Source organism: Vicia villosa, linkage group LG4 (assembly GCF_029867415.1).
Source record: "Vicia villosa cultivar HV-30 ecotype Madison, WI linkage group LG4, Vvil1.0, whole genome shotgun sequence".
NCBI classification, from domain to species: domain Eukaryota; kingdom Viridiplantae; phylum Streptophyta; class Magnoliopsida; order Fabales; family Fabaceae; genus Vicia; species Vicia villosa.
The window spans coordinates 186098267-186121906 of NC_081183.1; the positions used below are offsets into that span (position 1 = coordinate 186098267).

At 33.1% G+C, this 23640-nt stretch overlaps 3 protein-coding genes and 1 long non-coding RNA gene across 12 annotated transcripts; 1 reads left to right on the plus strand and 3 right to left on the minus strand.

The window, feature by feature from the left end:
* Nucleotides 1-2841: 2841 nt before the first annotated feature.
* On the minus strand, nt 2842-6096 carry LOC131600538 (uncharacterized). 5 transcript variants are annotated; one of them, XR_009283181.1, is made up of 7 exons: nt 5746-6096; nt 5584-5660; nt 5374-5443; nt 4745-4826; nt 4592-4658; nt 3952-4127; nt 2842-3554 (listed from the first exon to the last, which is right to left on the minus strand). It is a non-coding gene; the product is annotated as an uncharacterized LOC131600538 (long non-coding RNA). The 5 variants fall into 5 exon arrangements; XR_009283180.1 differs by having other exon boundaries at nt 2845-3528; nt 3889-4127; XR_009283179.1 differs by having other exon boundaries at nt 2846-3548; nt 3889-4127.
* A 437-nt stretch (nt 6097-6533) lies between these two features.
* Nucleotides 6534-7308, plus strand: LOC131600539 (copper transporter 5.1-like). The gene has a single exon (XM_058872684.1). It carries the CDS (start codon nt 6736-6738, stop codon nt 7162-7164), a length of 429 nt encoding a protein of 142 aa, XP_058728667.1. The 5' UTR covers nt 6534-6735; the 3' UTR covers nt 7165-7308.
* Nucleotides 7309-8251: 943 nt separating this feature from the next.
* LOC131596365 (G-protein coupled receptor 1-like) lies at nt 8252-14551 on the minus strand. 2 transcript variants are annotated; one of them, XR_009282296.1, is made up of 10 exons: nt 14214-14551; nt 12965-12996; nt 12699-12868; nt 12322-12423; nt 11437-11534; nt 11290-11346; nt 10585-10728; nt 9668-9738; nt 8639-8832; nt 8252-8532 (listed from the first exon to the last, which is right to left on the minus strand). XR_009282296.1 is itself a non-coding variant. In XM_058868993.1 (9 exons), the coding sequence occupies exons 1-9, from the start codon at nt 14394-14396 to the stop codon at nt 8727-8729; spliced, it is 963 nt and encodes a 320-aa protein (XP_058724976.1). In that variant the 5' UTR covers nt 14397-14551; the 3' UTR covers nt 8252-8726. The 2 variants fall into 2 exon arrangements, 1 of the variants encoding a protein (XP_058724976.1); XM_058868993.1 differs by having other exon boundaries at nt 8252-8832.
* Nucleotides 14552-16059: 1508 nt separating this feature from the next.
* Nucleotides 16060-21859, minus strand: LOC131596364 (serine/threonine-protein kinase RIPK-like). 4 transcript variants are annotated; one of them, XR_009282294.1, is made up of 7 exons: nt 21747-21859; nt 21212-21631; nt 20793-20928; nt 20519-20655; nt 20294-20417; nt 19539-20014; nt 16060-16315 (listed from the first exon to the last, which is right to left on the minus strand). XR_009282294.1 is itself a non-coding variant. In XM_058868992.1 (6 exons), the coding sequence occupies exons 2-6, from the start codon at nt 21599-21601 to the stop codon at nt 19635-19637; spliced, it is 1167 nt and encodes a 388-aa protein (XP_058724975.1). In that variant the 5' UTR covers nt 21602-21631; nt 21747-21859; the 3' UTR covers nt 19481-19634. The 4 variants fall into 4 exon arrangements, 1 of the variants encoding a protein (XP_058724975.1); XR_009282295.1 differs by having other exon boundaries at nt 16060-16286; nt 19510-20014; nt 21212-21609; nt 21747-21811; XR_009282293.1 differs by having other exon boundaries at nt 16061-16286; nt 19510-20014.
* Between the last annotated feature and the right edge of the window lie 1781 nt (nt 21860-23640).

Genomic DNA, 23640 nt, shown 5'->3' on the forward strand with positions numbered 1-23640 from the left:
CCAATTAATAATATGATTCTTCCTAATGTATGAATATATTATTTTATGAAGTTATGTATCTAAAGAATCTTTGTTTTGGTACAATAAAATAAAATAAATGTCGGTATAGCTTTTAGATACAACTAATTTTTCTTATTATGAACAAAATCAAAATAAATAAATAAAGAAAAATTTAAAACCAGTTTTAAAACATAGAACCCACCTCAGTAGTAACATGGTGTTTGATCTAATTTTGAAATCTTGTATGTAAAAATCATTAGGATAAGTGGGACAAAAACACCTCTAAATAGAAATTACACTAAGAAACCGCGGTGTTACCGTACATTTTGTAACTTCTAGAAATCACGGTAAGAAACCAATGTACTTACCAAGATTAGCAATTTTTTTTTACCAGACAACATCAAAAAACCAATGTACTTACCAAGATTAGAAGTATGGTTGAATTGAAGAAAATACTCAAGTTTATGCCTATTAGACCGATACACATTCAAAGATGCCATAAACTTATATTGTGAATGTTAATCTTCATTCTTGAGGGAAAAGAAGTTTTGCAGCACATCGTGAACCAATTTAACTTGAGAACTCTTTGCTTCAGCAAAGAGAAGAAAATTATCAGCAAATAGGAGGTGGGAGAAAGTAGGACCTTCACGAAAAATTTTAATCAGCTTCCAAATATTGTTATTCTTCTGATGTTGTATAATAAGAGATTTTTTTTTAATAAAAAGAACAAATATATAATATGAAAGATGATCATCTTGTCTTAAATCTCTTGTAGGTTTGAAACTATAAAGCTTTTCACTAAAAATGAAGGAATAAGTAATTCAACTCAAACTTCAAAAGGTTGGTTCAGTTGACAAATGAGCTTTCTCCAAATAGGGACGGAACCGGCTAGTACCCGGGTTCGATCCCGGCAAAAAGAAAAAGTAATGCAACTCATAACCAAATTGATAGTTAAAGAAGGAAACCCAAGTTCACTAAGTATTAATACCATAAAGTCCCAATCTACTCTTTCATATGCTTTTTCAAAATCAACCTTAAACAACTAAAGACCTTTCTTACCTTTTTTTTCTTACATATGCGGTGAACAATCTCTTGTGCAATGATGATGTTGTTAGAAGTGTTTCTATTAGGAGTGAAAGAGCTTTGAAGAGGGTCAATAAAGTCATCCAAGAAAGTTTTAATATATCAAACTAGCACTTTGGAAATAGTCTTCATAAGCACATTATGGGATGAAAATCTTCAAGACTCTGAGGGATATCAACTTAAGGAATAGGAGCAATCATGGTATCAATAAGATTATGGTAAATAATTCCGGATGTAAAAGCATTAGACACCATTTTCCTAAGATCATGACCAACAATATGCCAATAAGTTTTGATGAAAATTGATTAAAAACCATCAGATCCTGGAACTTTGTAAGAGTACATAAATTTATTAAAGATAGCACATTAATATTTTTCACTATATATTTAACTTTTATTATAGGTGTATTCCACAGCCTCTTACACCAAACTTTTAACCCACACTTAGTTTGCAACCTTTATACAAATTACGTCAAGAGAACAATTTCTCTCTTGACTTCACAATGTAGATCAGAATGATAACACTAAATTACATAACTCTCTATATAACGGTTTGCAGGTCAATACTAAAATATATTTGAAGTTAGAGAAAACATGAAAATGAGTGAGAGAAGTGATGGTTTATTTAGAATGTGTAATAAATTTGTCATTAAGTAATAATACTTCTAATAAGTTCATTTCCACGTGAATTGTTTAATTACAACATGACAATATTATTATACTAAAATTACTAGTTGGGAGATAAATCACACGGCAATTTCATTGTATCGCGTCCCGATTTGCTACTAAAAAGACGACATCAATCTTCATTAATATTTCGAGTAATTTTCAAATTCATGACTACTTTTATTTATCAAAGTGATCAACTATATAAAATCTATAAAATAAATAATCTCACATTTAATCCTATGATAAACTTGATAAAAGTGGCCGAGCAAAAAACCACATAGTTACAATTTCAGAGATTTTTGTAGTGAGTTTTTTAAGACATTATTTTAGACTAATCTGTGAAAAAAAATCAATTAAATTTTTTAATAAAAACTAGTCAGAGACCCGTGCTGTCGCCCGGGTGCATTATTTGTGGTGTAGTATTTTTTTGAACGATATGAAAAATATGAAGTAAAGTAGTTTGACCAAATTGCATATATAAAATAGAAATTAACCATTTAAAAAAATATTTTACTAATAATATATTAGTAGTATGAAAGTAGGCTGCAAGTTAAAATAATGATTCACAAAAAAGATTTAAGATAGATCAACACAAGTAAGTTAATTTATATCTTAGATCATTTGATAAAGTTTGATTGTTAGTGATATATAATTGTTATTATAAAATTACTAATAACTAAAAATATTTAAGAATAAATATTAATAAATCATCAACCGCCAATAATTATAAATATTTATAAATATTTTGTTGATTAAAATATATTGTAGTGATAGTCTCTCGTGAAAATAATGAATTTCAATGATAAAATTCACATAAGATGGTAAAATTTACAAATATGACGCATTGCTTTCTTAGAATACACTAATAAATTTATTAATAGTTTTAGAGATAAAATTCACATGAATTTTATCCGAAGTGTTTCCTAATATTGCAGTCAAATGTATATGTTCTAAATATAATTTATGCATTTTTTTTTCTGGTTGTGTCCCGTGTAACCTAATGCAATATTCTAATCACAATTTTAACACAAATGAGTGATAGTTCAACACGTACCAAATAACAATAAAAATTAATATTACACCAAATAAAATAGTATTACGCTAATAATGACATGAGTTTATAAAATATTAAATGAAATAAAATACAAAATATTATATATTTTATAAATTATATTAAATAATAATAATATCACAATGTTATGTTTACAGTTTATAATAAAATGGTTAAAATAATTTGTCTTTTGAATGAAATGAAATATTTCAAAAAATATAATTGTAACCCAACAGTATAATCAACTGTATCTATCAACCTCTTTTAATATATTTATAATCAATAAAAATCTTGCACAAAATTAAAAAATATATTTAAATCATGCATATACTGAGTCAATAAACAACTTTTTAATATATTTAATTTATTTAAAATATATTTATAAATAATCCAAAAACAACTTTTTAATATATTATATAGATACTGAGTCAACATTTAAAATTATACAGGTTATAAACAAAAGAGCCTTGAGCATATCATTAGGTCGTAACACTACTTCTATATGGCATCAAATGAGAAATATGTAGCACAAAGGTGAGCCCATCAATTATAAAATTCAAAGGCTTTAAAATTATCTTGAAGACACACTTAAAACACAAACTTTTACATTTCAGAAGTAAATAAAATGGTAAAACAGAAGTAAACATAAGTTTTCTGCAATCTAAGTCAGGTTTGCAGACCAAAAATTTTCTGCAATCAACGTCCATGTTGCAGATTAAGGAAGCCCTGAAAATGTCATCTTCACTCTGTCACTTGAACACCAAAATAGAAAAATAATTAAGTGACAATAAAAATTGTATCAAACCATTTAAAATCTTAGATTCCCATGTCAAGAACTAACAAAAATACATGCTATAGTTCTCTTTATATGACAGAAAACGCATCAAACGGTGATTGACTCTTCCAACCTATTTTGATGAAAACACGGTAATACAAAAGCTAAAGATTCTCTTTCAAATGTAAATCAAATCATATTACAATATAAAGACAATGGAAAAGATGAAAACAGATAGCGGATGAAAAGCAAAATGAGGATTAAAAGCATACATTTTCTGCACATAAATGTATTTGAGCGAAAGGACTTACACACGAGGTGCAGGCTCGTTTGTGAATTCTTGGTGTGAACTTTATAGACAGCGAGCAACTTACAATCTGTTGCCGAAATGATTATCTTGAAGAGATAGATATTTGGCCAAGCAAATTTTAACTTCTCTAAAGAGTCCGAGACCTCATCCAAATGTTTGAAGTCACTGATCATTGAGAATGTGATACACAATCACCAAAAATAGATAGAGGACCTTAAATAAGCCTTAGTTCATACTCTCCTGCCATTTGAACAAAAAGAAGATATCAGTAAACAGAGGCATTTTCATTAGACATATGTGATTCATTAAGATAAGAAGTTGGACTTAAAAACAACTGAAAAGACAAACCCATAGCTTTGTATATAATTCAAACTATTCTGCAGGGAACATGTACCCGTTGTTTTATTCATTTGCTGATGAGGAATAAATTACCTCAATGTAAGGGGAAAAAGCCCAATCAACATCATCAAAATACAAACCTTATGGAGAGTTTAGAAACCATGAAGCAATCACTAATTAATATATTACATATTTTAGATGCACTACAGACATTTAGCAGAAAGGTTAAATAAAAAACCAACAGCATAATTTATCGTCTCATAGAACTATCAAGCAAACCTATTAAAGGAGCAGAAAAAAATAAAAGATAAAACTTCATAAGAAGTCAACATTATAATTTCATAAGCACAAAAGTAAATCCTCACTTGATTGAATATTGGGGGACTGATTTCAACAATCCGATCATGAGTCATGATGAGGAGAGCAAGAACTCTGCAAGTTATGCGAGACAATAATATGTTTTGGAGTATCCAGAAGATGTGTAACATTATGAAAGAAATGAGATATATTATATATACCTGATCAATTGCAGCAACTACATCTGCAACAAATCCTCCAAATAGCATATAGAGTGATTTGTACACAGCAATCCGGAAAAAACTGCATCAAAAGTTTCCAATCAAACAATAATCAATTAGAGTATTATTCAAACTATAAACAATAAACTGATTATGTGCTGGTTGACTGGACTGATAAACAATGAACTGAACTTGATCATTCCTTGAACCTGGTTTGAAAAACATGTATCATAGTATCCTAAATCCCCTTTAACATGAACATGGGAAAAGTAAAAAAACACGGTTGAACAAACCCGACAATGTCTACTAACAAACCCTAAAAAAATTATAACATTACAGGGTTTAAAATGGCGATGAATCATAATATAATAACATCAGAGAAACCCGTGTGATCTTCAACTAAGCATGTGATCTTCAACTAAGCATGTGCCTTCTCACCAAAAGATTCCACAAAATCTTCATATTTCTCATAAAGCACATGTACAATATGGAGCAAAATAAAAGTTGTTTTCACAAAGTCATAAGCCAACACATTACATCTTACAAGAATAATGCATATACGACATTACATTAGACAAAACCCATTATCCATAAAGTAAAGTTGAATGAAAAAAGAGGGATTCCATTACCTATATAGAACAGTTTCAAGAAGTTGGCCCAACTCCCAAAAATAGACAAAACCAACAATCCAGCAATAACCTAATCAATTTAAAACAAAAGAAAGTTGAAATCAGAAGAAAAACAGACAATAAAGATATCAAATTGCAGTGCTAAACATCATGGGATGGAGTAAATGCAACCAATGGCGAAAAAACAATAATAAGAGGAACCCAACATACCGAGAGAAACTTTTTTAAATTCCTTCCAGAAGGAAATCCATCATGGAATATGCACATGTGGGATCTTTGGTGGAGCCCTAACCAAAATCAAAACACAAACTCAATCAACTAACAAAAAATGTAATCCATCAAAACTCCAAAGTAAAATGGGATCTATGATACCTGATCAACACATACAATCTGCAAAACCCGAAGAAATGTTAAAATCTGTTGCAATATATTAAAATCAGAAAAGAACCATAGAAACATGAAACCATTTGGAAGAGTAATACACACTACACAGAGAAAGCAAAACACCAGTCATTAACATCAATATTGAACATGAACATTGAAGAAAGAAAAACAAAAAAGCAAAAAAGAGGAGAAAGGGGCGGCGGCGTGCTAGGGTTTGACGGAAATGAGAAAGAAGAACCGAAAAACTTGGAGAGAGAAGTGTGAAGATGTGAAAAGAATGACAGAGAATGAAAAAAACGGGGTCGGACAGTAAACTGTTGGACAATGTTTAAAAATTGGAAACAAAGTGTTAGTACGATAGGGGGGTCAGACAAGTTGGATGGAAATTGAAATAAAAAAGTTGGACCAATCAGATAGGAACACTTGCACAAAGAATGGAAAAAGTAGTAGAAAAAGGTGATAACTTTTTGTTGTATTTAGTTGATTACAAAAATGCCCTTTTTCCTTTGTAAATGTAAAATGTGCAAAGGACAAATTGGTAAGTTTGGTCAATTGATTAGTAAATGTTAGATAGTAGATAGTAGATAGTAGATAGATAGTAGATAGTAGATAGAATAGTAGATATTATTTTTACCTAGAAAAAAAGCCACAGAATTCTACGGAGAAATCGAAGTATTTTCTGCACCGGTTTTAACAATTGGAATTCCTAATATAGCCCTGGAAGCATTGAATTAATTGAACCGTAACAAAGGCAAGGTGCATTGAGTAAAGAAAGGCAAAACCGTAATAAATGACAGATCGAACATCGATCGTAACAACGTATCGATTCAACTAAACGTCATAACAACGAAAGACACTTCATCGAACACCCTACAAAAACACCCACAAAAGAAAATTCTAAACCCTGAAATTTTCAAAACATACCTTGCGTTGTTTTTCCGACACTGATCGGAAATTTCTGAAGAACTTTATTCGAAGATGATGCACATGACTCTGTACTGGGGGAAAAACGTGACACTTCTATTCGATTCGTGGAAGACCGATTCATGGACGAGTTATCTAGTGAGTTTGTTCGCGTGTTTTTTGATTGCTTCTTTCTATCAGTATCTGGAGAATATTCGGATTCGGTTGAAGTTTTTCTCCGGTGGGAAGGGGGAATCTCCGGTGCCGGAGAATCAGGCTCCTCTTCTGGGGTTGAATAAGGTTTCTAGAAATAAGGTTGCGGAATCGGTTTTGTTTGGTGTGAATTCTGCGATTGGGTATTTGTTGATGTTGGCTATAATGTCGTTTAATGGAGGGGTTTTTGTGGCTATTGTTGTTGGTTTAACGATTGGTTACTTCTTGTTTAGGATTCAGGGTGAAGAAGATGCTTCTCTTGTAGTTGATAATTCTTGTGCATGTGCTTAGTTTGTGGATTTTGGTGGTGCGAATTTATTTCATGTAATAGTGTTTGTGAATCGATAAATTTTTCTTCTATTTTTTGTGATTTCACTGTTGTATTTTACTCTGTATCATCAAAATTAAATACTAGTAATAATTGTTGGAACTTCATGTTCTTGGTTCTTATCAAAGTAGCAATTGTCTTTTCTTTTCAATTATCAATGTAGTGGCGTTGCTAGAATCGTAAGCAGAAAATGAGTGTCAAAAATCTGTGCTTAATTAGGGTGCCAGTGTGGTTTTCCTTTAATCTGTGTACAGATGATTTGAAGAAGATTCTTCAAATGTTTGCTCCTCCAAGGAAAAAGTGTAATTATCATAAAAAACAAATGGCCAAGACAATTTTATTTTAGGACAGATTTGGCCAGCCGAAGCCAGGAACAGACAGGCAGGGGAAGGACACAATGCTTCCGGTTGTATCAAGCATGTCTTTTGTTTTGGTCGCCAAATGGATATGGATATAACCACAAAGTAACCCTCAAATCATATGATAGCTGTGGGAGAACAGAGAAGGAGAATGAATGACGGAAAAACGCTACAGGCGCAACTAATTTCAGGGATTTAACATGCCACCCCTTGAATTGATTGTATCCGACACCCCCAATTTTAACTTAATTATCAAATTTGCTTATGGGAATGCGAAAACGAAATTTCAGATAAATTTTCAAAATTTCTGGTATGAATTTTTTTAAAAATAAAAATAAATATTTTTTATACAACTGGAAATTTCAAAATTTCCAATAATTTTAAAAAAGTACTGTAATTTACCGAAAATTTCTGATAGTGTAAAAAAAAAAAAATTAATTTTGTCGAAAATGAACTACTAGATTTTTCAAAAAATCCCATAATTTTTTCCAGTACTTTTTTGAAATATATGGCAAAAATAAATGTCAAATTTTTTTTATAAGGACATAAAGTAATAGGAGGGTGCCAAATATAATTTTGAGGGTAGCATGTTAAATCCTATCTATTTTCACACTGATGTATGTTTCTATCGTTGGCAGTTAACCAAATAAACGACCCATCAAATTTAGTTGTTTAGCAGTTCATAACAATCTGAAATTAAACCAAACCTCTATAAACACGAATACAATCAAGGAAATGTTCTATGGTAGAAATTATAAGATACAAGAACATATACACTAAAGCATGAGGTTAATAGTTGTTAAAAGATGAATCATGACATGAGAAGTTGTTGAGCATGAGGTTAATAGTTGTTAAAAGATGAATCATGACATGAGAAGTTGTTGAGCCTTTCCGGAAAATATAAAAGCGCTGCAGTCACAATGGTCTTCAGTTTGAGGATATTAAAAGCATCCACACGAACAGGTCCATACTCTGATTAGTTCGATAAAAATCATCATCAGTATAAATTCATAGTGTGAAAGTCATTTTTCATGTAATTGAAGCATCTGAGCAACAAATAACCCAGAACTGATATTGCCTGCAGATCCAGTGATGTCTAAAAACAGCCAGCAACTCTGAAAACATGAAAACTGCCAAAATAAGATATGGAATATCATGTTAACACACTATGGTTGATCTTCAGTTTTGAACATGGTGAGTTCACTTTCTTGTGATAAGCTCTTGTACTTAAAACTGTTAGGGAGCCATCTGTGCAGTCTCTCGGGCCATAACCTGACACCCAAGACAGAGAGAAGCAAATTTGGTCATTTATTTTAATTAAATGTGTAAGGAAAAAGCAAAAACAACAACTGCAAGTAAGCCTTATCCAATTAAATAGAGTTGCCAAAATCAATAATAACAAAGCCTTATCCACCCCTTCAAACTCAACACAATGAAGGTGTTGGAGGCTGCAATTAAGGCAAGCCAAATGCCGCAATTAAGGCGACTAGGGGCGGAACCAGAGCGTGGACGATGCAAGAAGCCCAACAGGTGATCTAGGATAGGCTCTAATATCATCTTAGAATTCGGGTTGGGTCTAACTCATCCCAACAAAACCGGCTTGTACGATGGGGATTACCTCCACTTATAAGCACAACACAGGTCATATCTCTAAGCAATGTGGGACTAAATCCACCCTTCAAACCCAACACAATGAAGATGTTGGAGGCTGCAATTAAGGCAAGCCAAATGGCGCAATGAAGGCGGCTTGGGGCGGATCGCAATGAAGGCGGAAATTCCAACAGAGATGAAAAAGAAGGCGTATCTGAGTGTTTTACATCACAATCAATATCCGACACTAGTATAACACATGTAGAACACAAGTCGGACAATGATCCAATGGTCGAAATACAATTATTTCTTGGCTCTGACACATTTGAAGTCAAGACTTTGACATCTAGTCGACAATTTCATTCAGCTAGACATGAAAAGGAACAAAAATGACATCTATAGTTTGGAACATGTAATTAATGAGGATGTTGACTGACCCAGAGAACTACAGGCACAAAGAAGAGATGATAGATTCACTTGGAAATTTCTTTGAAAATAGAATAAAATCAGGACTCACTTATCCAGTCTTTCACAAATTGCCCGACGAACAGAAGAATTGAGGCCATAAGCAATTGAGTTAAAGAGGCCCTGCAATAAATAGACAAAAATGAGAAAGTTTATCAAGATGCCACAATAGTATTTTTCACAAGGTAGCAATTGATGTTCACTCTTGGCACAAATTTGAACCAAAGGGATACCAAGTACATTAACTGAAAAACCATTGAACAATTCCGTAAAATGGAAAGCAATTATCTGCAGCTATGCCATGGAATTACCTTGTGTATAAGTTTAAAAAGTTTTCAAGTGCTAGTGCAACTGGAGAAGTTTCTATAATAATTACGAACTCAAAATCATGCTATGGATGACGCGGGGTTGAAAACTAAAATTTCTTAACTTGCCATATCCTCTAAAACCATTGTGATTTTATCCTGGTCTACTAGTGTTTAAATTGCAAGAATTAAGCTCCTTAAGTTCAAATGCAACGAAAAAACAATGACCCATGATAAGATGCTGTAAGCTTTTTACATTGAATTATATAAAACCACTACAAAACTAAGACACACTTTAACTTTTTTCACTTACACAAACACTGGGAAATGCCCCTTATGAGTCAGTAGAATGCCAGCAAGGCACACATTGTTTAAATTTTTATCTTTTTTTTAAAGGGAAATGCTAAGCACTCTTTAAGTGCTTAAAATGGTAAGGTTTTTTGGAAATGTGTGTAAATATATCAAATATCAACTATTTCAAATGCACCTGGATAACAAATCAATGCATTTGAATATATTATTAAGATATTGCTAAGGAAGATCTGATATTCCTGATTATTGGAGAAAGTAAAATGTTAATAAATGCGCTTTAAAAGATGAGCAGAACTGACAATAGATTAGTAAGGAAGATAAAGCTGAAAACAAAATGGATATTTGTAGTTACCATAAGGGCGGCCGTTCCAACATCAAGAAATGAGAGCCAAAATATCTTGTGGTTAGGTTCAAGAAAATCATGAATTCGGTTAATAGTGCCAAAAGCCCATGATCCTATTAGAATTAGTGGATAGTACCCCCATCGGTTCAAAGCCTGCAAAGCAAAATCCAAACTCAAGTATTGATCAATTACAACAGAGATGCTACAGGCAAACAACACATATTGGTTCAAGCATGGATGTAAATATACTCATGAAAATCCAAACAAATAAATGTAAGAGTTGGGCCTCTCTAAACAGCATTAGAAACCATAGAAAAGTGTTAAATGTTAATTTTTTTTCAGTGAAATAATGTGAGGAATACATTATGACAGAAACATTTGTGAAAATATCCTTTCATTCCCAAAGTAGTCAAATAAGGCATTTGAACAAAATACACATATTACAATGGGCACGCCACAAGATAAAATGTAACAGGTCAAATATGAAGTAGCTAGATATAACAGAAAACTTATCTAGTGATTTTCTTTTATTTTTGGTTGTACTAGACTCACAATTTAAAATTAAATCCAGAAAAAAATATGAAATATTGGGAAAGAAGAAAAGCAATCCCAAGAGATCTTCTAATATACTCTAAAAATGTTTATATGATATTATTTCACGAGGTATTTTATATAGTCTAACAAAAACATTAAAAAAAAAAAAAGTATATATACCCTCATGTTGTCTCTTGAATCTGAGACATAAGATTGGCCTGACATGCCAACTGCCATCTGAAATTTTACAAGAAACAGTCTCAGAAAGTGACTGAACAAGCTATTTGTTCTTAGTTTGAAAATAAAACAGCAAAATCAGCTACATACACGGGTTGCATTATTCAGCATGCGTATAACTTGCATGTATGTAAGCCCATTATATAGAATTGCACCCCAAAGTGGCAAGTAAAATGTAATAAAATGAACTGCCTGCATAGATAAAGGAACTTATTTTTAGATGACACAGGTAAAGGAAAAATTACTAGAGTATTTTGATTAGCAAAATACACATACAAATGCAGTAGATATGCAATCCAAATTTTCAGAAACATTGGCAGTGTCTGTTGTTAGTCTGCTATCTTTAATATTCATCAACATTGCAACCTTTTCTTGGATATTGACATAATGGGGACCATCCTAAGCACTTCACAAAAATGCCGATTGAATGTTGATAGAACTTTTAAATAACAGAAAAATTTGCTCGAGTGAATTTTTAGCAGTTGTTAATTTTAGCTGCTTTGCATGTTAATCAACATAATTTTTTTTTTTAAATTTGAAGGTTAAAGTAAAGAATTGCAACATGGAAACCATTCCTATCATGGTTAAACAGGAACTTACTTTAATTTCCATCAGTGAAAGGAAATTCCTGACTTGTTGTTTATTTTGATTTTCCTCAAAAGTTTAATGTTTTATTTTCTCCATGACAGCATAGCTTAATACGGAGGTCAAATTGTTGTTACAAATCAATCAGAGGCCAATAACACTTAAACCCCACTAAAGTTATGCAACAAAAGTTTCATTTTTCAGAGAAGTCAATTTACATTTAATTTTCAGATTTTAAAGAATGAAAACTGCCCCATTGCAGGAGGCCAAGCCTCTCTTAATGAATTAACTGCTTCAAATATCATGAGTAAAACCATATTAATGAGGCAAAAAATGAATTTATAAAAATAATGGGGCGGGAAATGAATTTTAAAAAATTCCTATTACAACTTGCCTTCCCTGTGCGACCTGTTTGAGTCCAACACACTGTACCAAAATGATGTCTGTGGTCATTACCGAAGGAGCGCATGACTGTCATAACCAGCGAAGTACCTGTCAAAAGTTATGAATAAGAACGTCAAACGTGCTCTCTTCAATGCATGTTGTGAATGGAATTGTACAAAATCAAGACTGTAGTTGAAGGTCGTCCTACTATTTATCTATAGCCATAGGCCAAAGCTATTCCATCAGCATCAATTCGTACAAGAAATTCATTTTCAAATTAAATGTCATGAGATTGGGATGTAACATGACATGGAGATTATCGTAAAAAGGGGCCATTTCTCCAAGCTACACTATTAAAGGCTGATTCATTGATAGATGCATACCCCAGACATATAAATGGAACATGCCCTCCAAATCTTCAACATCTGTTTTGTGTTTTACAACAGTGCGGTGCAAGGTAAAAGCAATTGTTGTTGTCCAAAGGAAAGATGCCACGCAAAAGAAATGTGAACTGTATCCTTGAGCATAACAAAAGAAACTTTTGGATGGGTCCCTGTATAAAAATGAAACTTCTATCAATCACATGACGAACAGCTTCAGTTGATACATACATTTGAAGAATGTTGCACTTTTGATCTAGCAAGTATACCCTATTATGCTGAAGAAACTGCAAAGCATATCCTGCAACAGGCGAAAGTGTCATCAAAGAGCATTATCGCATAGAATAAGAGGACATGACAAGACCAATGCAATAGCTGATCATCTAATGCAAATGAACATACATATATGATTCCTAAAGAAACTACTTCTCAATTGTAAAACAACATATAAATTCAAATTAAAGTAGCTAAAGGGAGCAAATAACAAGAAACAACAAGTCAACAACCAAGCCTTATCCCACTAAGTGGGGTCGGTTACATGGATCAACTTGAGTCATACTGTTCTATTCAGGACCATGCTTCTATCCAAATTGTTAAACTCGAGATCTTTCTTAATAACTTCTCTTATGGTCTTTCTAGGTCTTCCTCTCCCTCTACTTATTTGACTTCTCTCCATCTGATCCACCCTCCTTACAACAGAATCTACAGGAAAGATTACAAAAATTGGTATCTCCTTGACTCAAAAATGTTTACTTAAAACCTAATAGTTTTCATCAACCATATGTAGGTTTTATAAGTTACCATCGCCATTGAAATCAATAACAAGGTAACAGCTGATAAGTTTTACGACATATTGAATATAGAATCTTACTCTAATCACTGGCATCTGGCAGTTGACATAACTAATATGCCTAAAAATATGAAAAAAATATTTTCGGGCTTCTAATTATTGCAATAACAAAGTAAAACCCGGTACAACGGAAACTAGGCTAAAATGGAGGTAAAACAGTCTACCCGAGATCCAATCTTAGGATTAAGCAGTTCTTAAATAAACTCAGTGTAAGTAAAGCTAATATTCTTGACCATTAGAAACCTAAATAGTTCTAAATTGCAGTCTGCAACCGCAAAAAAAAAAAGTATTAGAGATTTCTGCAACGAAAAATGCACTTGCATCGGTCGCATTCCTAGCATATTGCTACAATTTAGAACCATACTCCTAACCGAATTCGAGCTCTAGTTAGAATTACATTTGAAGTTTAGTGAATTTACTTAAACCTATCTTCAGTGCAGTGAAAACCTAACTGATAAATCTCCAAATACTCGTTTCTGTTGTCATTCGTTCCAAAATCTAACTGATTCATTGCGTCAATAAGAAGCAACAACTAGTTTCTAAGTACAAAATTAAGTAACTAGATTGAAAATAACATAACCTAACAAAACATTAATTCAAAGCAAAATTTGAATATATAAAGAGGAAACACAGTGTTATAGATCTGAGAGGAGGAAAAGGATGCATACTGCGAGTGCGAGATAGAAAACAAGCTTGAAGGAAAACTTGCGGAGCTCCTTGAAGAGAAGGTAGCATAGTACAATGAAGGTGGAACCAGCCAAAGAGAGGCTCGACGCGCCGACGTTCACTGCTGTAAGAATCTCGCGATTGTACGCCGTTAGAGTGCTGCCGACGGCGACGGAGGTCGCCATTGAGCGGGAGGAGTTCGCGATCGCCGATCAACTTGTTCGTTCTCAGTTCCAGTTGAGTGATTCACTCTGATTATTGGAAATGAAAAACAAAGGTGAAATTGAAATTTCTGTTTTCTCTTTCTTTTTTGGTTTTGTGAAAATAGAATAATCAGAAGAATCAAATTTGTATTGGTGATTACTTATTATTTAGCATTATGTTACGGTTTCCGGTAGAAGAATCATAAAAAATCATACAAGGTATTCAAAAATTATTATTTTTAATTATTTATTAATTTTAAAGATTATTAATTACCACTGCGTCTCTAAATATATAAATTTTGTGAGAGTTTTTTTGGTTTATTTAAAAAATATTTTTAAATTTTAAACAAAATAAATTTTTTCAAACGTATTTTTATTCATTATGTATATCTTGCAATAAATAATAAATACATTTAAGAGAAAATTAATTAGTTTTCCTCTATGAAGAATAAATTTATAGAAAAAATATCACTTACAATTTAGTCAAAAGATTATTATATTTAAGAAAAGTATGAGTCACAAATAATTCTTTCATTCAAAAGACAGTTAATTAATAATAGAGAGGGATTGGTCCCTCTTGAATTAGTCGGTCGTAAAGTTGGATACTAAGATTTAAAAAAAATAGAGAAAAAAGGGTGATGCAACAATTAAAAAAGTTAAATTTTTTAAACCGTCAGTGCACTACCTTTTAACTCTTAATAATATGTGTGATACCTACCTTGGTTTTTTTTTCAAGAGGCCATGGATAAGTGAGTTGTGGTGTGGTTGCCATTGCATGTTTCGAAATTTCCTTAGTATTTTTATAAGATTGTAAACGGTTGACTTGTAGTGTGGTTGTCATTCCGTGTTTTAGAATTTTCTTAATATTTTTTGAGAGTTTGTGAAAGGTGACTTATGGTGTGGTCGTCATTGTGGATTCCAAAATTTCCTCAATATTTTAGTGAAATCTTATAGGAGTGACTTTTGGTGTGGTCGCCATTGTGAATTTCATAATTTCTTAAATATTTTTGAGAGATTATGGAAGAGTGACTTTTGGTGTGGTCGCCATTGCGAATTTCAGAATTTCCTCAATATTTTCTAGAGGATATAGAAGAGTGACTTTTGGTGTGGTCGTCATTGCGAATTTTAGAATTTCCTCAATACTTTCGAGAGGTTATGGAAGAGTGACTTGTGGTGTAGTCGCCATTGTGGGCTCAAATTTTTTTTCAATATTTTCAAAAGGTTATGGAAAAGTAACTTGTTATGGGGTTGTCATTCTTGGTTCTGAAATTTCCTCATTACTTTCGAGAGATTATGGAAGAGTGACTTGTGGTGTGGTCTCTATTATGAGCTCTAAAATTTTCTTAATATTTTTGAGAGATTGTGGAAGAGTGACTTATGATGTGATTATGAAGTTTTCTCATTCATTATGACATATTAACAAAATAAGCTTTAAGAATATTTTTCATTCATTACTTTTTTTTGTTTTTTTATTTTAAGAAATCACTTCTTTTTTTTAATCTAGAGTCTAATGGATAAAAATCATCCTTTTCAACTTTTAAAATAAATAAATGAAATAAAGTGAATTCAAATTCATGAATGTATCCGGCTTTTACAGCAAATATTATTGAGCAAACAACATATACCAAAAAGAAACTCATAATCTTAAACTATCCTACTAATATGCCTAATGAGAAAAAGAAAAATAACTATTCACATTTATCAAACTGATTTGAAATCCCAAATCACCAACACAATCCAACAATAATTTTGTCAAATATATCACTTGTGAATAAAACTGATAAGTTTGTATATTCTGTACTAGAGCTTCAAGTCTCCAAACTATAACAATCCAAACATGTGTAATAACAATTATAACATCCATACAAAAACCTGTTTCAAGCCCTTGTACATCATCAAACCTTTATCACTTGTATACCCACTTCACATCAATTGCCTTCTTGCCTTGAGGCAATTCGACAAGTGACCAAGTATTGTTGTCTTCGATGGACTTCAATTCTTCATTCATAGCTTTCACCCACTTCGAATCCTTCAATGCCTCAGTTGCATTGACAGGTTCGACATCTGCATAGAAAGCGTAATGTACCAGCTCACCTTCATCATTGACTACATCATCTGATGTAATTACACATTCTTGCAACCTTGCAGGCATGTGTCTTGTTCTCTGAGGTCTGCCTGGGCCTGCATCACCTCTGACTTCTTCTTGCCGAACTTCTTCTCTTTCGACTTCAATAGCTGGTTCTTCATAAAGAATTCTCACTGAATCCTTCTTGACATTTTCAGTCCAATCCCATTCTTTAAGCTCATCTATGATCACGTCCCTGCTGATCACTACTTGCTTGTTCACTGGGTCGAACAACTTGTATCCTCCAGTCGAATGATATCCTATAAGTATCATTTGACTCGACTTGTCATCAAGTTTTCTTCTCAACTGATCTGGTACATGTCTATGTGCTATAGATCCAAATACCTTCAGATGACTCAAGCTAGGCTTCACACCAGACCAACATTCTTCTGGAGTAATTCCTTCTAGCTTCTTTGTCGGACATCTGTTTAGAATGTATGTTGCAGTCGACACTGCTTCTCCCCAAAATTCTTTAGGTAAATGCTTGCCTTTTAACATACTTCTTACCATATTCATGATGGTTCGATTCTTCCTTTCTGCAGTTCCATTCTGCTGTGGAGTGTAGGGTGGCACCACCTCATGCACAATCCCTTCTTTCTCACATAACATGTCGAAGTCTTTCGACACATATTCTCCACCACCGTCAGTTCTCAAAACCTTGAGCTTTCGACCACTTTGTCTTTCGACCATAGATTTGAACTTGACAAATACCTCGATCACTTCACTTTTCTTCTTGATCAGGTAAGTCCATAGTTTTCGACTGAAATCATCTATGAATGTAACAAAGTATTTGTTACCTCCATTCGAATCCACCTGGATTGGTCCACATACATCAGAGTATATGACATCAAGGATTGCCTTCGACTTGCTTCCTGCATCCTTGCTGAAGCTATTCTTGTGCTGCTTAGCCTGCACACATTCCTCACATACCTCGTTTGGAATGTCGATTTCTGGCAGTCCTGAAACCATATTCTTTCTTTTCAAGTCTCTGATGTCATTGAAGTTGAGATGGCCTAGTCGATAGTGCCATATCCATTCATCTCTGCTAGCTGCAGTTGCAAGGCACTCGTGCTCCATCACATTGAGTTCGATCTTGAAGGTTCTATTCTGTGACATAGGAGCCTTCAAGATTAACCTCCCACTTGCATCGACAACTCTCATCATCTTGTCTTCGATCGAAACTTTGTAATTCTTTTCGACCAACTGCCCAATGCTGAGTAAGTTGCTCTTCATGCCTGGTATGTACAACACATTGGAAATTACTGACCTCTTTCCATCTTTCCTCGTAATCATTACATCACCAATACCTTCAGCTGCTAAAGTATTGTCATTTGCAAATTTCACCATGTTCTTCATTGAGGGTTTTATGTTGACAAACCAATCTTTTCTTCCAGACATATGTGATGAGCATCCTGAATCCAAGTACCACTGGTCCTTGAATTTATCTTCATCTTTTGTTGTGACCATCAGCAACATCTCTTCTTCTTCTTCTTGTTTTGCAAGCTTTGCATCACTTTCTTGACTTTTATTCTTTTCTGGACAAGCTGTCGAATAGTGACCATACTTCTGACAGTTGAAACATTGAATGTGACTCTTGTCAGGCTTTCGACCACCACCTCTTCCTCTACCTGCAGCACCACCTCTCTGGTTGCCTTGATATGAGGGTTTTCTCCGATTCGACCAATTTCCTTCTTGCTGATTTCGACTAGTCGAATTGTTGTAGCCACCTCTACCTTTATTTCCAGTCCAACTTCCTTTACCTTTCTTTTCGTTTGCTGACTGAGCCTGCAAGGCCACATCGCTCTTCGACTTGCCCGCAGCTCTTTCAGCCATTCTTTGTTCATGAGATTCAAGCGTCCCTTGAAGCTCTTCTTTTGTCAACTTCGACAAGTCCTTCGACTCTTCTATGGCTACCACGATGTGGTCGAACTTAGGGGCCAAAGATCTCAAAATCTTTGAGACAACAGCTCTTGTTGTTAATACTTCTCCACATATCTTGATTTGATTCACTAGTTTCGTAATCCTAGTGAAGAAATCAGTTATGCTTTCGCTATCTTCCATCTGAAGCAATTCATATGTTCTCTTGTGAGTTTGTAACCTCACCTCTTTCACTTTTTCTGCACCTCCAAAAGATTTTTCAAGAATCTCCCAAGCTTCTTTTGAAGATTCTATATCACTAACCTTTTCAAAATTATCTGGACTCAGACATTGATGGATTATAAAGAGAGCTTTATAATCTTTCTTCTTCAATTCTTTATAAGCAGCCTTTTCTTCCTCCTTCGCACCTTCTGCAAGCGGTTCTACTCCTTCTTTTACAAGATCCCAAAGATCTTGACAACAGAATACAACCTTCATCTGCTTGCACCAATTCTCATAGTTATCTCCTTTCAGAATTGGTAGTGTTGCTGGAAAATGCCCATTCGGATGATTCATTGCCATCGCCATTCTTCTTGCCTTGAATCGATTAACCGGAGCTCTAGATACCAGATGTTGGAATTAGACTCTCAAACCTTTGAGTAATTCCTTATCGTTAAAGATGACAATGAAGAAAATAGGAACAAAACTAGGATTAGGGTTTGCGGAAATTAAAAGAGAAGAAGGAAGTATTTTCTGCAGAGTTTCTCTCTGCCCACAAACTGTGGAAATTCTGTTATTCACTTGCAACTGCAACTTCTGTGAATACAAGATTAATGACTTGATTACAAATAATGAGGGTTACTCCCTATTTATAGATTTAGGTTAGCCTTCTCCCTAAGCCAAAGCCCAAAACTATAAAAGCCCAAAATACCTATTTTGGAGCTAAATCAAATCTAATCTATTTTAAATCTAAAACAAACTATCTAAATTTAAAACAAACTTATGTGTAACAAACTGTTACACACTTCGACACACCTTGTGTTCGAGTAACAAACTGCCTCGACACAAGGAATTACAAATTAACAATAACAATTATAACATCCATACAAAAACTTGTTTCAAGCCCTTGTACATCATCAAACCTTTACCACTTGAGTTTCATTTCATCTACTAGTACTTATTCCATCTCAAACATCTTAGCTAACCTCTAATTCGATCTCAACCATTGATCAAAATGATCAAATGGCTGAGACTTTGTCACCATTTTCATTTACAGCAACATATACAAATGGACCTACAAAAACATCATCAAAATCTTGAAGTGGTTCCAAGACCTTAACAACATCACTCATACAAGGTCTTGGATTTGGGTGATGACTCAAACATTTAAAAGCCAACATAGCAACTTTCAAAGCTCCTTTCATAGGAAACTGTCCTTCAAGTCTACGGTCTATGATTCTGTCAAGTTTCTTTTGATCTCTCAACATAGGTCTTGCCCATTCTACCAAGCTCTTACCTCTTTTTGATTCTAAGGACTTGTCCACTACCCTTCTTCCGGTAAGCAATTCCAATAGAACGACGCCATAGCTATACACATCACTCTTTGTTGTAAGGTGACCTATATATAATCAATCATGCAATAGTCACTCTTCCGATAACCTTGAATTCGGCCAGAAGATTAGTATAAGTTTTAGGCGCATTTTGTTATAAAAATTCTACGACGGTAATTTTGGCCTATACATCATCGTTTTGATATCTTTAGTTCATGGTTGCGACTATATCAACCACATTTGATTTGGTCGCTTCCTGATTTTTAATATTGCAGAGAATCGAACCAGTCAAATGTGGCTGATGTACGAGGAACTAGGTTAGCATTTTGTATATGTGGTATAAATACCTGTCATGATGTACTCAGGAGCAGCATAACCATGTGTTCCCATTACACGCGTCGTGACATGTGTTTCTTCTCCTTCAGGGCCATCCTTCGCTAGTCCAAAATCCGAGAGTTTAGCTGTATAATCCTGAATTTTAAGGGAGATATAAAAAAATTAATTTCCTAATATGATCATTCATCTGAAAAGAAAATATGAAGAAAACATAAAGGGAAAATAGAAGAACATACAGAGTCTAGTAAGATATTTGAAGCTTTGAAATCTCTATATATCACAGGCTTATCTGCTTCATGAAGGAAAGCCAAACCCTTAGCAGCTCCTAATGCAATCTTCATCCTTGTTGACCATGGCATAGCAGCAGCATATCCTGCTTGTAACATGTTAGAACATCAACCTCAGACTCAAAAAAACATATACTAAGAATCAAACATAAAACACACAAAATTCGTCGCAGCTACAATACTTTTCTATTATTCAAACTCAAGATTTAGAAAAACAACGTACTTCTGAATAGTTGACTCTCCAAGCTACCTCTTGGCATGTATTCATACACCAAAAGCCGGTGTTCATCTTCGCAACAATATCCAATTAGCTTCACAAGATGGTGATGCCTTAGTTGTCCAAGAAATATAATCTCTGCCTAGAAAATAAAAATATGTTCAAAATTGATTCCACGACTAAACAATTTTGATTTTTTTTTTTTTAAATCTTAGCATATGTTTGATTTAACTAAGAAATTCATGAAATTACTATGAACCACTGTGATTCTAATAGAAGTTGTACTTCATAGCTTCAACAAAGCTTCTATCAGAATCACAGTGTCTGTGATTGCGTATGTGATTCTGTCAAATTCACTGTCAATTCAAACATACACTTAATAACATACACTTAATAAGCTAACACGGTATTTTGAGAAAACTAACCAGCCACTCTCTATGACCTTGCAAACCATCCAAATCCAAACATTTAACAGCAACAGTTTGAGCCTTTAAACCTTGTCTAACTTTATCATCAACAAAACCTTTATAAACCGGTCCAAAACCGCCTTCACCCAACATACTACTCCAAGAAAAACCATGTGTTGCTTCTTTAAGCTCCTCAAGTGTGAATGCATGAAGCTTAGAGCCAGCAAAAGAAACTGAAATATCTTCAATAGCTTGAGTTGAACTTGAATTGCTTATATCTGATAAACATAGTCTTTGAAAAGAACCTTGTTTCAAAACATGTTCCTTTGATTCCTCCAAAGGGTTTTCACTCTTGTAACAATTTAAGATCAAGATCATAGATTTCCATGTTATCTTTTTTGTAGTCATCTATCTATCTAGAATTTGTATAAAATGTACCTAAGAAGTGAGAAAAATGACATAAAAAAATGTTAATGATTGATGCTATAGGGAAAAAAACAAGTGAAAGATGAGAAATTTTATAGTATGTGGAGTTTCTTTCTTCACCTACTACCTTATTAGAGAACTTGTTTGAGATTCCTTGACTTCTTGATCACTTGAATGTAGATGGTAGTGTAGAGTTATATGAAATATGTATGAATATTGATTTTTTATTTTATAGTGAATACTCAAATTCTTTGTAAGCCACCATAAAGTTAATCTATAGAATTAATTAAGAAACTTAAGTTTTTTTTTTTTTGACAAAAATGTCTCTAAAATTGTTAGTTGTTGATTATTTAACACATGTTTTTTTAGCCAATACTAGTATTTTAATTTAACCTTTAAAATGGAGTACCTCAAATGAATTTATCTCTAATATTACTTATGAATGTCAAATTAGTCTCCATATTATCATTTAATCTACATACTTAAATATTACTTAAAAAACATTATTAATATTATTATTTTAAATAAGAAGACTATTGAATCATAAAGATATTATTGTAGAGAGAAAAGACATATCAACTATATTGGTACCACTTGCCTAAAAGAAACTATATTGGTACCCTAATATGTAATAATGATTTGAGTACCACCACAAAATATATTAAAATAGAAATAAAAAATGACTAATGATAATTTAAATAAAAAATGACTAATAATTTCTTATAATTAAGTTAGTGAACATAAAAAATGTGTCATCCACTCAAGAGTACTTAGTTGAAATGGTAAGAGTCTTTTTCAATTTTTAGTTTAATCAGAGATCTTGAATTTAAATTCAATTTTAATCGTTTAAAGTTTTTATTCAACTCATAAAAAATGATGGACTAAACGATTAATTCTAACATGTCTCATTTGTAACTTCCGACAAACATATGAAATCTTGAATTAACCTAAAAAAATTGAAGTTATATTATATGTTTTCGTCCCGTTTTGCTACTCCTAAATTCTAGAAGCAAATCAACTCTTCCCTCTTTTATTTGTAGTGATTTGTTATATTTTAAAAAAGCTTTGATCATTGTCGTATATGTTTTCATTTAATTATAGCTCAAGTAACTTGCCTACCTATTGACTTTCAATTTCAATCCTAAACAAAACATTCTCTCCCTAACCAACCTCTTCAAACATGTATGCATCTCCATCCTCCACCTTGCTGTCTATTGCCATCCACATATTCTCCGGAATGATCGCAAAATGGAAACCTCTAACATAATTCCATTACTACCAAACAACAATTCCATCATATACTCTAATGGGGGTGTATTTAGCACATACTACTATGTCTAATATTAACAATAGAAATGACATGATTTGATATTTCCCATTATTCGGTAGGTAAAGATATTAGGATTATTGTTTGTTAGAATGTCATGATCACACGTTAGCAAATAGACAACTACACGTTTCTTTTATATTCTTACATGACTACAGTTTCTAGAACTTTGAACTTCAAGCTTCAAGCAAGGCATGTTCATTTATAATACTAATAGGTTTTCATGTTGGAATATTTAGTTTTATTAGATGATATTTGTTTGTAGAGTCGTATGTATAAAAGCAACCCAATGTGCCTACCTCAATACAACCAAGGACTTTAGAAAAGTTTTTGGATATTACTATTTTATTTTGAATCTATCGTAAAAAAAATAATTTTGAATTAGTAACACGATTGGAAGGTCAAAGAAAAAGTTTAAAGGGTTGAACAAATTAAACTAACTCACAACCACTTTCATCCCTCATGGAAAATGGATTATGCAAATTACTTATAAGGGGAATCACTTTATTAATTTGTGTTTCACAATTGCATGCACTACCCTTTCAAGTTTCAAAATGATTAATTGCTACAAATAATCGGTTTAAGAGATGAAATTTTAAGGGGTATATTATAAGACTAAAAGCTTTTGGATGAGATGATTTAGATTTTTATTTTTATAATCAACTGTCTCTATTTGAAAACAAAGAAAGTAACA

Excerpts from the sequence above, each read along its gene's own strand:
- LOC131596365 (XM_058868993.1), bottom strand. The coding sequence starts at position 14,396 with ATGGCGACCTCCGTCGCCGTCGGCAGCACTCTAACGGCGTACAATCGC. Across the intron at positions 12,997-14,213 it reads TTTTCTATCTCGCACTCGCA|GATATGCTTTGCAGTTTCTT; the intron begins GTATGCATCCTT and ends CGCCTGTTGCAG. Across the intron at positions 8,833-9,667 it reads ATTTGTGAAAGACTGGATAA|GTTATGGCCCGAGAGACTGC; the intron begins GTGAGTCCTGAT and ends CTTGGGTGTCAG.
- LOC131596364 (XM_058868992.1), bottom strand. The coding sequence starts at position 21,601 with ATGACTACAAAAAAGATAACATGGAAATCTATGATCTTGATCTTAAAT. Across the intron at positions 20,929-21,211 it reads AAGGTCATAGAGAGTGGCTG|GCAGAGATTATATTTCTTGG; the intron begins GTTAGTTTTCTC and ends TTTATTTTCTAG. Across the intron at positions 20,656-20,792 it reads GGAGAGTCAACTATTCAGAA|GATATGCTGCTGCTATGCCA; the intron begins GTACGTTGTTTT and ends TGTTACAAGCAG.
- LOC131600539 (XM_058872684.1), top strand. The coding sequence starts at position 6,736 with ATGATGCACATGACTCTGTACTGGGGGAAAAACGTGACACTTCTATTC.